General features: G+C 46.6%; 1 protein-coding gene across 7 annotated transcripts in view; it reads left to right on the top strand.

Annotated features, from left to right (window-relative positions):
• FAM219A (family with sequence similarity 219 member A) overlaps window positions 1-13,649 on the top strand; it is a 59,309-nt gene that overhangs the window by 41,994 nt on the left and 3,666 nt on the right. For 2 of the 7 annotated variants that reach the window (XM_017892083.1, XM_017892082.1), the window contains exons 2-5: window positions 9,534-9,633; window positions 9,792-9,866; window positions 12,705-12,807; window positions 13,048-13,128. In XM_017892083.1, the coding sequence (XP_017747572.1) occupies window positions 9,534-9,633; window positions 9,792-9,866; window positions 12,705-12,807; window positions 13,048-13,128 (359 nt within the window). The remainder of the gene's footprint in view (window positions 1-9,533; window positions 9,634-9,791; window positions 9,867-12,704; window positions 12,808-13,047; window positions 13,129-13,649) is intronic. The other 5 variants (XM_017892086.1, XM_017892085.1, XM_017892089.1 and 2 more) reach the window with 3 other exon arrangements.

Raw genomic sequence — 13,649 nt, 5'->3', positions numbered from 1 at the left:
CTGTAGCATACGCAAAAGGCTCGGATACAGTAGAACATTAACAAGTGTTTTTCTCAAGGTGGTGAAACTAAAGGTGATTTTTAAAAAATTTAGCATGTATTACTTTATAGTAGAGAAATCTATAAAACTTTTCATAGCTACAGTTGTTACTAGGCTTGGGGGCAGTAGCACCCTCCTCCATTTTGATTGTCCCGGTGACAGATACCATTCAAGATACTAAGGCTTGGCAGTGCTTACTTTTGGTAATGAATTCTATACTAGCAGCTGTTTAAGGAGTCAGAAAATCCTCAGCGACTCCCAAGACCAGTTGGAGACCCAAACTCTAGCCCGAGCATGATAATCCTTTCTCTTTCTTTCTGGTGAACTTGACTATACCCCAAAATGCAAATGCTCTGCAGAAATGTGTGTAGAAAGAAAGAGTGCTTTCCCAACTTGGGCATCATAGTGAGATCCCCTCTCTAAAGAAAAAAAAAATTAGTCAGGCATAGTGGTTATGTGTGCCTACAGTTGTAGTTACTCGGGGGGCAGAGGTAGGAGGTCATTTGAGCCCAGGAGGTCAAGATTACAGTGAGCTATGACAGCACCACTGCATTCCAGCCTGGATGACAGAGTGAGACCCTGTCTCTAAAAAACTAAAAGAAAAAGAAAGAAACAAAGAAAAGAAAAGAAAGAGAAAAGATGCTTTCCTCTTCTGCATTCTACTGCCAGCTTATAGTCCAGAGCTGGAGAGTGGACACTCAGTGTGTTGACTGTTTGAATTGGGACTTCCGTTAGAGAAAAACTTAGAAGATTTGGGAGATTTGAACTGATAAGAGAAGCCTCCCTGAGCCAGCCAGGATTCTCTGCCCTCTCTCCTAAATGTAGGCTTCACAAACTTTCTCTCCAGATTTTCTGTTCTCCCTCTATTTGTAAGACCCACTAACACTTGGAGAGATCCTCTCCATTATGTTCCCCTGATTCTCCTCTAGATCTCCCACAAAGACCTTATCCCTATGAGAAGTCTCTGTCTTTCCCTGTAAGTGGGATCCCTAAGGACCTTTTAATTTTATTTTATTTTACTTTAAGTTCTGGGACACATGTGCAGAATGTGCAGGTTTGTTACATAGGTATACATGTGCCATGGTGGCTTGCTGCACCTATCCCCTAAGGATCTTAATATGTCCCAAAAATATCTAAGTCCTGGCCAATTACCTGGCTTTGCAGGCAGTGCCTGGAGAAAACTTGGAGAAAGGGAGATGGGGAACAAAAACAGGAGCTGCCCAACAGTGGGATTCACAAGTGGCCAATGTGTTGAGGTATGACTTCAGGTCATACTGCAGAGTAAGAGCTGTCACTGGCCAGATGACTTATATGTTGAGGTGTTGAGTCAGAGAAGATGGGAATGCCTTAGGCTGAATGGACAGCCCTCAGCAGGGAAGTAGAGCCATCTAACTAATGCATAGATTGCTACTAACTATTCTTGGACCAGAGGCAAGATTTCTACCCAACAATGAGCATTTAGTGAAGTTATATTTGCTGGATCTCCCTCTAAAATTTGATATCTAAACATGTTTATTTCTACACACTGCCATGAGATATTTTGGAATGGAATAGCCCTGAACAGGAAGACCACAGCTCTAAGTAGTTTCTCAGCTGACCTCTGGATAAATTTGTGATAAAACAGCTGGTCTTTGATGCTCTATTTTACTGTGCCCACTTGTCAGAGAGTGGCCTGAGCCACAGACCTTCCCTGACTTCCCATTTCTTAACAGCACCATCCTTCTTGGCCCTGATTTCTGTTTTCTGCTTTTCTGTCTATCCTGCCTCCTGCTATTATCCAGGGAAAATAAACAGGTACAGACATGACTTTATTCCAGAAGTAGCCTTCCAGCATTCTCCAACTCAGAACTGCCTTCCCCAATTAACCTTAAAACTAAAGAAAAATTATTCTGTGTTCTGTGAAGAATGGTTAGATAGTATTGGTATGAACACTTTGCTTCTTCATACCTCACTCTAAGTCCATTTCCATTTTCATCTTCCTGAGAATTAGTACTTGGAGGTGAGAACAGAGGTCACCTTCTCTTCTTGGGAAGGCTGATACTGAATCATTTCTTTACCCTGGATTACCATGTTCAGTCCACAAGACAATGGCAAGATTGTTCAGCACCACGGAGAGCGCCTTTCATCCTCAGGACTGGATCGTGGGTGGGTGAAAGATGAGGATTGTAGCTGAGAGCCCAGGCAGTCTGATCTCCTTCCACTCTGGCCAGCCACCAAATATTCCTCTTTTTCCCAACCCCTTAGTGTTCACCTTTTTCCTTTTGCTAATGAGTTTTTTTAGGAAGGAGCTCCCCTAATTTTCTACCCCCTTTCTGCCTCCATGTTATCTGAATCTGCCACCTCCCTTCCTTTTTTCCTCTCCTCCTCACCTCACCTTCCTTACCTCCCTTCTGTTTTGTTAAGGAGACTCCCTCCTATGGTCCAAAGTTCTGGCTCCATCTGCTCATGATTCCTCAAAGACCATGCCCCCTCAAACATCTCCTTTTCTACACAGCTTCCTTCCCCTCAGTGTAGGACAGGTCTAGTTTTCCCTAGCTATAAAGAAATCCTAGAAATCGAAAGCTCCCTCTGGCTGCCACCCATTCTCATTCCTTCCCTTCTCAGTCTTGCTCCTTTAAAGAACAGCCTGTGCTCACTCTGTCTGCTTCTTCATCTCCTGTTCTCTCCTAAATCCCCTGTCATCTGGGCTCTCTTTCTACTCTTCAGCTAAAATTGTGTTCACTGAGATTACCTATGACTTTCTTATTTCTACATTTTGTCTTTATCTTATGGACCCATCTGCTTATTTGACACTGTTGATTTCTTCCACCTTGAAACTCTACTTGAATGGTTCCTAGTTCTACTCTTACATTCCTCTCTGCTCCTACCCAGTCTCCTTCCTCCATTCATTACCTAAGGTTGGATATTTCCCAGAACTTCACCCTTGGTTTTTTGTCACTCTGCTCATTCTGAGAGAGCTTATTCTTCACTGTGACTTACATCACCACCAGCCCACACCTATTTTCTGAGCTCCCACACTTCAAATCCTACCAACTAGTGATATCATCTGGTGTCCAAAAGACACCTCAAAATTCAACATGTTCCCAAATGAACTCATCTGATTTTCCCTAGCAATGCAGTTGTGCCTTCTTCTGCATTTAATAACTTGTCTTAATAATTAGTACTCTAGGCCGGGCGCAGTGGCTCACGCCTGTAATCGCAGCACTTTGGGAGGCCGAGATGGGCGGATCACGAGGTCAGGAAATCGTGACCATCCTGGCTAACATGGTGAAACCCCATCTCTACTGAAAATACGAAAAAAAAAATTAGCCAGGCGTGGTGGCAGGCGCCTGTAGTCCCAGCTACTCNGCTCCCACACTTCAAATCCTACCAACTAGTGATATCATCTGGTGTCCAAAAGACACCTCAAAATTCAACATGTTCCCAAATGAACTCATCTGATTTTTCCCTAGCAATGCAGTTGTGCCTTCTTCTGCATTTAATAACTTGTCTTAATAATTAGTACTCTAGGCCGGGCGCAGTGGCTCACGCCTGTAATCGCAGCACTTTGGGAGGCCGAGATGGGCGGATCACGAGGTCAGGAAATCGTGACCATCCTGGCTAACATGGTGAAACCCCATCTCTACTGAAAATACGAAAAAAAAAATTAGCCAGGCGTGGTGGCAGGCGCCTGTAGTCCCAGCTACTCGGGAGGTGGAGGCAGGAGAACGGCGTGAACCCGGGAGGTGGAGCTTGCAGTGAGCAGAGATCCGGCCACTGCACTCCAGCCTGGGCGAAAGAGCCAGACTCTGTCTCAAAAAAAAAAAAAAAAAAAAAAAATTAGTACTCTTCCCAATTAACTCCAGACAGAAAACTAGGAATGTCCAGAACCTTTGTTTTACATTTTATATCAGAAGCCTGCCAATTCTACTCTTTTTTGACATCTTCCTTTCTGTCCTTTTATCTTCTGCTGCTGCTTGGTTCAGGCCCCTGTTATCTCTTGCTAGCATTGTTGTGGTAGTTTCCTAATTATCCTTACCTCCAGTCTCACTCCCTTCCCACTCGTCTTGCACATGGCTGTCGGAGGGTCCTTTTCCAACTCAAATCTGAACATGTTACTCCCTTCTTAAGGCTTCATTGGCTCCCCATAGTCTTCTGAGTAAAGAAAAAAATCAAAGCCCACATTCCAGCATGATCTGAGTTCCCTCCTGACTCCACCAACTTGATTTCCTGCAACTTTTCACCATACCTTCTAAGCTGCAACTATAGCAAAATGCCGACCATTCCTTGAATGTACTATGCTAGTTTCGTGCTTCTGAGACTTTTCACATGTTCCCTGAATGTCCTTACTCCTCGCTCTTAAACTAACTGGTGACCTAATGTTTTAAGATCTTTTCAAGTGTCTCCTTTGACCACCCTCCCTTTGTCTCATTCCCTCTACTTTTATATGGCTCTTGGTTATGTTTATTAATAATTATTGGGAGCTTCTTAAAGATGAACTGTTTTCTTTTCTTTCTTTTTTATTTTTATTTTTAAAGACAGGGTCTCAATATGTCAATATGTTGCCCAGACTGGACTTGAACTCCTGGGTTTAAATGATCCTCCTGTCTCAGCCTCATGTAGCCAGGACTACAAGTGCATGCCAGCATGCCCAGCTGCGACTCTTTTCTATTTGTATTTGTGAGCCCTAGCATCATTAAATAAATGAAAGAATTGTATCATGCTGGAGTGAGGGAAGAGAGGAAACAGGGTGCCCTGTGGCCAGGCCTTTCATCACCCTAAGGAGGGCACACCTTTTCTACAGATACCTCCATATATAAGCCAGGCTCCAACCTATGTGGTATCAGGGCTGCAGCTGCAGGCCAGCCACTCCCAGTGCACACTGACCATGATAGTGTATTCCTCACTGAACCTATAATAGCGATATCTTTATAGTTAACATGGATATAGTGCTCAGGGTATACTATGCTAAGGACTATTCTAACTGCTTAATACATATTAACTCCTTTTATCCTCACAAGAACCCTTGACCTAGGTATTAGTGTTGGTCCCATTTACAGATGAGGAAGCTGAAACCCAGATCTTACAGCTACTAACTGGAGGAGCTGGAATTTGAACCTAGGCACTCTGGCTCCAGAGTCTGTGCTTTTAACCATTACAATCTTCCTTTCAGTTTGTGTGGCAAGGAGAATGGGATTGTGTAGGTTGTCTTCCTTTAGTCAGAGCATTCCCTTAGCACTGAGAGTGAGGTCAGACCATCCAAGCCATATGTCTGTTGCCCAGTGGAGGAGTATAATTTGAATGTTGGGGAGGCAATCACATGTCTACTGGGTACTTAGGAGAATCAGATAGCTCATGGATCTGAATACATACATTAGGAACTACAAGACCCTCTACAAGTCTTCTTTTTTGCCACCCAGAGTCCTACCAGAGTAGCCCGTAAAGGTCTGTGGGTCATTCAGGAAAGCAGACTCTTCCATCTGCTTCTCCAGATCCTCCTTCTTAAGACTCCAGGTATTAGCCTTGAAGGTTCTACACTTTGGTTTTTTTCCTTTGTTTCCTTTTTACCCACCCAATTTTATCCTGCTTATTTGGGATCTCTTGGGTCCCAGCCTACCATTGTATTGGCTGCAATACCTACAGCTCCAACAAGTAAAGCCAGCCAGCTAAAGACAGTTCACGAGTTGGTACAGCCCTGGGGCAGGGGGACAAAGGAAGAGGTTAATATGCAGACTGATGCTTGGGCCTGCAGGAATGGAGCAGCCTCCCAGAGGGCCTCTCTTTAGCTCCAAGCCCAAGTCATGTTATCTTCCCTATGTCCCTCCCTGCATGCTTTGAAAGGTTATTGACTCCATCACTGACCTTGGGTAAGACACTTCTACTCTCGGCCCAGGTTTCCTCATTTTTAAAAAGAAGGGGTGATAAGTTGATATTTGTTGAAGCTGTTAATAGGTATCCATGATTTCACTATATTATTTTCTCTACTTGTTATAATTTCCATAATAAAACATTTTTAAAGATTTAAAATCAAAAGATTTCAACCTTTTAAAAAAAGTAGAACCTTTTCTCCAACCAAAATGTTGCAACAGGCTAATATATAAATGAAATAAAGGTGAATCTACTTTTATTAAAGGGAAGCCAGACCCCCATTCTATAGCTCCCCCCTCACAATCACTCAGGGAACACAGTTTAATGAAAATCAGTGGACCAAACTATTATAATTCTAAGGATTCTTCTGATGCTTTTGCCTTCCTCTAGCTATATTGGCTTTGCACTAGCCATTAGCCTACATATCCTGTCCCAGAAACAGTGAGGCTGGGCTGTTAATCATTTCTGCAGTCTTTGGAGAATTTATTTGAAGGGTTGCAGAAACAGGGTTTGCTGTTAGAGATGCATTTCAATGTCTGTCTCTGCTGAGTGTTTATTAATAATCTTGTTAATCTCTAGTTCCCGGATCTAGCTCACGCCTTCAGATGTCCTGGGGGGGCACTTTAAATTCTCCCTGATTTCTTGGAGCCAGGCACTTCCTTCTGCCTGGAGTCTTTCCTGATACTTATATTCATGAATATTTTACATTTAATCTCCCTGATTACATTGCCATGAGACGGTTGTGGTGCATTGGCTGCATTTCTAAGGGAAGATATAAAGGAAGCTCACAGTAAAGGCTTATGTTTGCAGGCACAGTGCCAGCGATCTTTGTGCTTGCCACGAAGGTGGCCTTCTGTCATGGATAGTGATGGAGGAGATGCTGAATGGTGGGCTTTGCATGGGACCTCTCAGCCTAGGGCTCTGCCACCTGGTCAGGCCCCTCCTAAGTTGTGGTCCAGAGGAGCTGGCAGTTTCACTCAGGATCAAATACCACCAGGAACTGCGCTGTAAGCCTCAAGGACTACATGTGGGTCCCTGTGACCAGAGTTGCTCAACAGCTTCCTCGCCCTGTCCTTCCTGTGCAATCTACCTCCCATGTTACCATTTACACCCAGTACCTCCAGACTGAGAGAAGAAACTTTGATTAACTCATCTGCACTGAGGAGTAAAAAGTTAGCCCCAAACATCTAAGGGCTTGTGTTTTTAAAAATCAGCCCCAGGGAAAGGATGGTGAGGCCTAACACTCTCATGTGATAGATGGGGTGGAAGGTTAAGGAGGAGAAGCAGGATTGAAATGCCACAGATTTAGAAGTCTTCAGTATAAAAATGTCCATCAGAACTATAGGAGACATCAGGGCTCCCTGAGGAGCGAGAGGAGGGCCAAGGGCAGGACCCTACAGAGGAGGCAAAGGGTTGTGGGAGGACAGAGAAATGATAGAGAGGCAAGAGATGAGCCAAGGGAGGAAGCCTTTTCCAAATGGATGTGGTATATGTGACATGTGACGAATGCTACCAAAAAAGTGAGGGAATGTGACTTGGGACTTGGAAATGTGCCAGTGCTGCCCTGGTAGGGTCCTATCAGCATGTTTATGGGATTTGCCCTTTAAAAAGCCTTCCCTCTGGCTGCTTTGCAGCGAGCACTTTCTGTGGCCCACAGGAAATCCAGAACCCAGCTGTTCCATCTTCACCTCCCCTGCAGGTAGCAGCTGAGAGGCTGTTTTGGCTGCAGAGAGGCACATCAGGGCCAGTAGAGGTTTGCTTCTCCAAGGCTGTGCAGGACAGGTGTTGTCTATGAGTCTCTCAAGGAGGTTGCTGAGCCAGGGAGGATGAAGGACTTGCAGCATGGGAAGTTGCCCAAGATGCAGGCACTGCGGCACCTAGCCTTTCTGAGCAAAGCCTTCTGCCCTTCTACTCAGTCAAGGCTAAGGGCTAGGGATCAAAGCAGGGGAGGGAGGCACAGGTTTTGCCCTCAGGAACTTGCAAACCCCTGTGGCAACACAGCCCACCCAGAGTCTTGTGCTCTGGATGGCCTGAAGGAACACAGACAAGGCCAGGATTTCCCTCTCAAACCTGCTAGACTTTTCCCTTTCCCCTTAGTGACAAGCATGTTTTCATTCCCACTGCCTCATTTTAAAGGGAACAGAAGCCACCATAATGGTTATATATCCTTCCCTTGCTGGGTCACCAGCAGCCACTCAGATCGCTGGGCCTGACACCGTGGCAGCATTCTACATGCCCATCTGTCTACTCCCTGCATCCGCAGAGGCAGAACAGGCAGCAGCCTTGGATCCCCTCTGCACTCCTCACACCTTAGGTTTAGCACTCTACAGGCCCTGGTTAAAATGCAAAGACAACTAGGATGGCAGCACCCCTGTCAATGGTTGGTCCTCAGAGTCTCAGGGAGAATGTGGATGACTTCAGCCACTTCCAACTGACTGAGGCAGGCTGGGCCAGGGCCCTGGATCTTGCAGCAGAGGAGGGTGTTTGGGAGGGGATGGCAAGGCTAGATAAGGACTCTTAGCTGGGCATGGTGGCTCACACCTGTAATCCTAGCACTTTGGGAGGCTGAGGCAGGCGGATCATGAGGTCAGGAGTTCGAGACCAGCCTGGCCAATATGGTGAAACCCCATCTCTACTAAAAATACAAAAATTAGCTGGGCATGGTGGCATGCACCTGTAGTCCCAACTGCTTAGGAGGCTGAGGCAGGAGAATCGCTTGAACCTGGGAGGCGGAGGTTGTAGTAAGCTAAGATTGTACCACTGCACTCCAGCCTGGGCAACAGAGCAAGACTCCGTCTCAAAAAAAAAAAAAAAAAAAAGACTCTGCACAGCACAGTACCCAGCCCAATTAGAGATTAGTGAAGAGGGCAGTGAAGAGGATGTCAGAGGTTCCAGACTCAGGACAATACACAGAATTTGTGCTTTCCTATCTTCCTGGCCATCTGTAGAATCAAGTGTTTTGCCCTCTGGGCAGCAAAAGACTAACTGGCCACCTGCTGGTTTGTCATTATTTGTCTTCTCATCTACCATACCTAGCCAACTTTTCAGGTTCTCCCAGGAGACACTCTTTAGGCGTCATTTGTGAACTGGAGAAGTCCTCATTAGAACTATTTTTTGTCCAGTGGCTGTAGCCTTGAAGGCTGGTGTGGCTTGGCCAGTCAGTTCTCTGGATCCTGTGAAGGAACCTGTCCAGCACTGGGAAACAGAGGGAGACGACCCATCTCAGACAGCACCTACTCTCCCCTTAACCCAGACTTAAACTCACAGGAACCTAGGAAGACCTTGCCAAGCAAGTACACAGGAAGGGCCTGAAGGGAAGGGCTACTAGTATGGGAGTTAGGAGAAGGAAGTCCTGTGAGTTTAAAGAAATCATGATGGGCTTTCTGGAGGAGGCTGGACCACACAGGACTTTGAGGACAGACACCAAGTTGGGTGTACGTGAAACCCAGATCCTTGGTTCTTCTACCTAGCCCAGTGTTTTTGTCCCACAGTAGATAGGTCTGCCCCTCTCTCCCTGAATGCCCTGCCTGCTGTGAGTGGGGAATGCTCACAGAAGCCCAGAGAGCAGGTAGGAAGGCTAGCTTCAGGGCTGAGCAACCCCTGTCTTCACTCCCTAACAACTCTGTCTTACTGCTTTCTCCCCACAGGACCCAACCGCCGCCTCCATCTCAGACGGAGACTGTGACGCCCGGGAGGGTGAGTCAGTAGCCATGAATTACAAACCATCCCCGCTCCAAGTGAAGCTGGGTGAGTGTGTCTGGGGGATGAGGGAGATGTGGGGAGTAGGCAAGATGCTCTGGGCTGGGTCTACAATGAGGTGCCACAAATAAACCAGCTCAGCCTAGATGATTCCAAGACTCAAACCTTCAAGTCATTGGCACTGCCAGGCACCTTGTTTCCTGCAGGCAAAGAGGGCAATTACAGTTCTCTACAGGAGCCTGAAACTCTAGGAGGCATCTCTGAAGCCAAGGACGTTCCAGGTATTCTGGGGGATAGCTGCAGGGTTTTCATGGAACCCTAGAGAGAGGACTTGGAAGTCCCATCAAACACTGGGTCAGGCTGAGAGGAAGCTGCCTTAGAAGTGGGGTGTTACTTGTTATGTCTAAGGGATAGAAAGGAATGAGAGTTTCAATCCTAGAAGCCGGGCCCTTCTCCTGATTACAACCTCAGCCCATCTAGAGATCTCTGGGCCCAGTTGGCACCTATTTGAGGGATTTTTCCCTTAATTTCTTAGAAAACCCAAATATCTCCCTCCCTTTCCGGGTCACATTTCCCTTGTGGCTTTGTCTCATGTCCACTCCAAAGTCAGTTTACTGTGCAGCCTGATCCTGTGAAGTCCCCTCGCTCCTGGCCACTGTCCACAGCTCCTGCCACCATTGCCCTCCCTTCACCCCATGTGCTGCCCCTCTCCCTTCAGGGACCAAAGTTTCACTGTCTCACGGCTGCTGTGTATAACATAGTTTTATGAAAACTTTGGTTTCTTGAAGAGAAATTACAAAACAGGACATACAGGAAAGAGTTTACAATTAAATATAGGTCATTATTATCCTTCCAAGCTCCTCTGCCATCCAGGCCACCGTCCTGTCCATCCTCCTCCTCAGGCTCCAGGTGCCCAACAATTACTGATGCCTCCTCAGTTCTAAGGGTCCTTTCCCTACAGCTTTCTCCCTCCTTTCCACAGAGGCCTGTACTTTTATTATTCAACTGCTATTTTTTTTTCTTACCTTGCTTGCTTCTCTCCTTCCAGACCACATCCAAGGAGCCCCTCGAGCTGTTTTTCTAAACGAGAATAGTTCTCTCCTTGGAATTTGTTTCTATTCCTAGGACATCAGATTAAAACTGTAGCCAATTTTATTTACTGGGGGGATGGGGTTGGTCTTTTTTTTTTTTTTTTCTTTTTTTTTTTTTTTTTTTTGAGACAGAGTCTCTCTCTGTTGTCCAGGCTGGACTGCAGTGGCATGATCCTGGCTCACTGCAACTTTTGCTTCCCCGATTCAAGTGATTCTCCTACCTCAGCCTCCCAAGTAGCTGGGATTATAGGTGCACACCACCACGCCCAGCTAATTTTTATATGTTTAGTAAAGATAGGCTTTCACCATATTGGCCAGGCTGGTCTGGAACTCCTGGCTTCAAGTGATCCACCCACCTCGGCCTCTCAAAGTGCTGAGATTACAGACATGAGCCACCATGCCCAGCCTAATATTGTTTAATGTAACAATACAAGTATTTTAACAAGCATAACTTCTTTACTCTCCCCCATCACATTCTCCTCCTAAGAGGTAACCGTTCCAAGCCTTTTTAGTTTTTGTAGTTTTACTTTGTATTTTAATATAAGTGGTGTCATATTGTGCACATTTTCTGAAACTTGGCCTTCCCTCTCCCACCACCTAAATCTTGGAGCTCCTTCTAATGTCAGCATATAGTGACTTCATTCTTTTAAATGGTTGTATAGTAGTCTGTAGTTTGGTTTTGCCAGTTTATTGTTTGCTTTTTTCCCACTATTTCAGACAATTTCAGCAAGTTTTAAAATCACATCTTTTTTCCTCCCCATTACATTACCATCAAAGCTCCTCATGAAAATTCACAGCATTGTCCCAGTTGCACCAAGTACTGCCAGAAACTTTAAGGCAAATTGCACCCCCTAGAGGCCTACAGTGGTAATGGCAGCTGCCACCTGCTGGAAAGAAGCTGGGAAAAAACTGGAATCAGATGAGCAGTGGCAAAGAAAGAGGGTCAAAGAGTAGGAGACAGAGATTCAGAGACATGAGGTCAGGGGAAATTTCAAAGTGAGTCACAGTAGCTGTAAAGGTCCTCCCCATCCTTACCCTCTGGAGCATTTGGTTATTTTATGAGTCATTTTCCCTAGTGTCCCTCTCTACCTAACAGTTCCTTTTCCTAGATCTGGGCTTTAATTGAGATGAGTAGGGAAGGGCAGATGGGACTCCTCCAAGACCCAGGCAGCTACTTCTGGGAACAGTTGTCTCATACCAGGCAGTGGAGTGGGTCACCTGATGGCCAGCTCCATGAACCTGGTAGGCTTTGGAACCTTGGAGAACTCAGACCTTGGCAAAGGAGTCAGGAGCACCACTCAGGCAGTGTAGCCAAATGGGCTCCCCCAGCCTCCTGCCCCTTACCTTGCAGCCCCATCCTGCCCCTCCCACATCACAATCTTCAGTGGCTTCTTTTTCCTTCTGTGTTAATCCCAAACTCCTCTGTCTGGCATTCAAGTCCTTCATGTTCTGAGTTTGTAACCAGAGAGAGTCTTCAGCCCCTTAGCACAGGACCTGACATATAATTAGTGACATGGATATTTGTTGAATGAATAAGTGGCTGAATAAATGAATTTTACTTCTCTAACCTGACCTTTCTCTTCACCCCTCTATCCAGAGCGACACTTATGCTCACTTTTAAATGCATTTTTGCATGCACTGTCCCTCCTTCCTAGAATGCCCACCTCTCTCCAAGTCATGGTGTCACCTAAAGGAAGCCCTCTCTGACTGTGCCAGCCTTCTGTGATTGTCTCTTCTCCTCCAGCCTTTCCCTGGCATCAAGTACACACTAACTACCCTAACATGGGAGTTGTAGTTCCTGGAAAACAAGGGACAGCCTCCTCTTTTTGCCCCCTACTGTCTGCCTCAGGTTGTGCAGGGCCAGGTACTAGCTCCACAAAGCAGCAGGGGCCTGGAGTTGGGATCCCTGCCTCAGTCCTTCTAGGAGCAAGTGGTTTCACAGTGAAGGCCCAGCCCAGGCTGCCCTGAGTAGTAAGGCAGGGTGGCCTCAGGGGCAGGACACAGCTTCCTTCCCATGTTCTCTTGCAGAGAAGCAGCGGGAACTGGCCCGGAAGGGCTCCCTGAAGAATGGCAGCATGGGTAGCCCTGTCAACCAGCAACCCAAGAAGAACAATGTCATGGCCCGAACAAGGTAGAGGCCCTCCCTACCCAACCTGGACCCTGCCAGCCAGGATCTATTTCTGCTGGTCCTGAGCCTCCTTCTCTTCCCCTGCTCCTCCGGCCCAGCTCCTCTCTGAGAGGAGACAGCCTTAACAGGATCCAAGGTGGGGAGGGAGGGAAGGAAGGAAGTGGTGGGACGGGACCTAACCCAGTCTCTTGCCAGGTTTCTGTGCTCCACTTGCCACTTTAACTCCCAAAATTCTTCACCCAGGCTGGTTGTCCCCAATAAAGGGTACTCCTCGCTTGACCAGAGCCCTGATGAGAAGCCACTGGTAGCCCTTGACACGGACAGGTGTGTATGGGGGTTTGGGGGCAGCTGGGCAGCCCAAAGGAACCTGTGTAGCACAAGTGGACTATACAGGCCATACCTGCTCTAATGTCAGAACTGGGGTATTCTTCAGCCAGAATCTCTCCAAGGGTGAATTCTCCAGGGATTGGAATTTTTTTACACCAGGGACTAGGGGTTGAAGAAAGGTGGCAGAGAGAGGAAAGGGGGGCCTGTGCTGTCTCCTGTCATCCTGGGACAACTGATCCAACGGTTGTCCCTAACTGGCCTGTGATGTTGTCTCTGGACAGCAGAATATGATGCTTAATGCCCCATCCCCTCAGGGAGGAGCCCTACTCCCTGGAAAACACTTGGCTACACTTGGACTTTGGGAATACCCTACAAGTCAGGGTGATTTGAGTCTAGAAAAACAAAAGATGAGAAGGAAGGGGGTGAAAGGAGTAACTGCTATATTTAGAAGGAGGTTAAGGATAGCAATTGATTTTAAGGGTGGGGCTAGGGAACTTGTCTTTAAAATCCTGCATTTG

Source organism: Rhinopithecus bieti, unplaced genomic scaffold (genome assembly GCF_001698545.2).
Source record: "Rhinopithecus bieti isolate Rb0 unplaced genomic scaffold, ASM169854v2 scaffold_22042, whole genome shotgun sequence".
Lineage (NCBI taxonomy): Eukaryota > Metazoa > Chordata > Mammalia > Primates > Cercopithecidae > Rhinopithecus > Rhinopithecus bieti.
The sequence above is the reverse complement of the archived record's forward strand: the minus strand, read 5'-3'. Positions and strand labels throughout refer to the sequence as shown.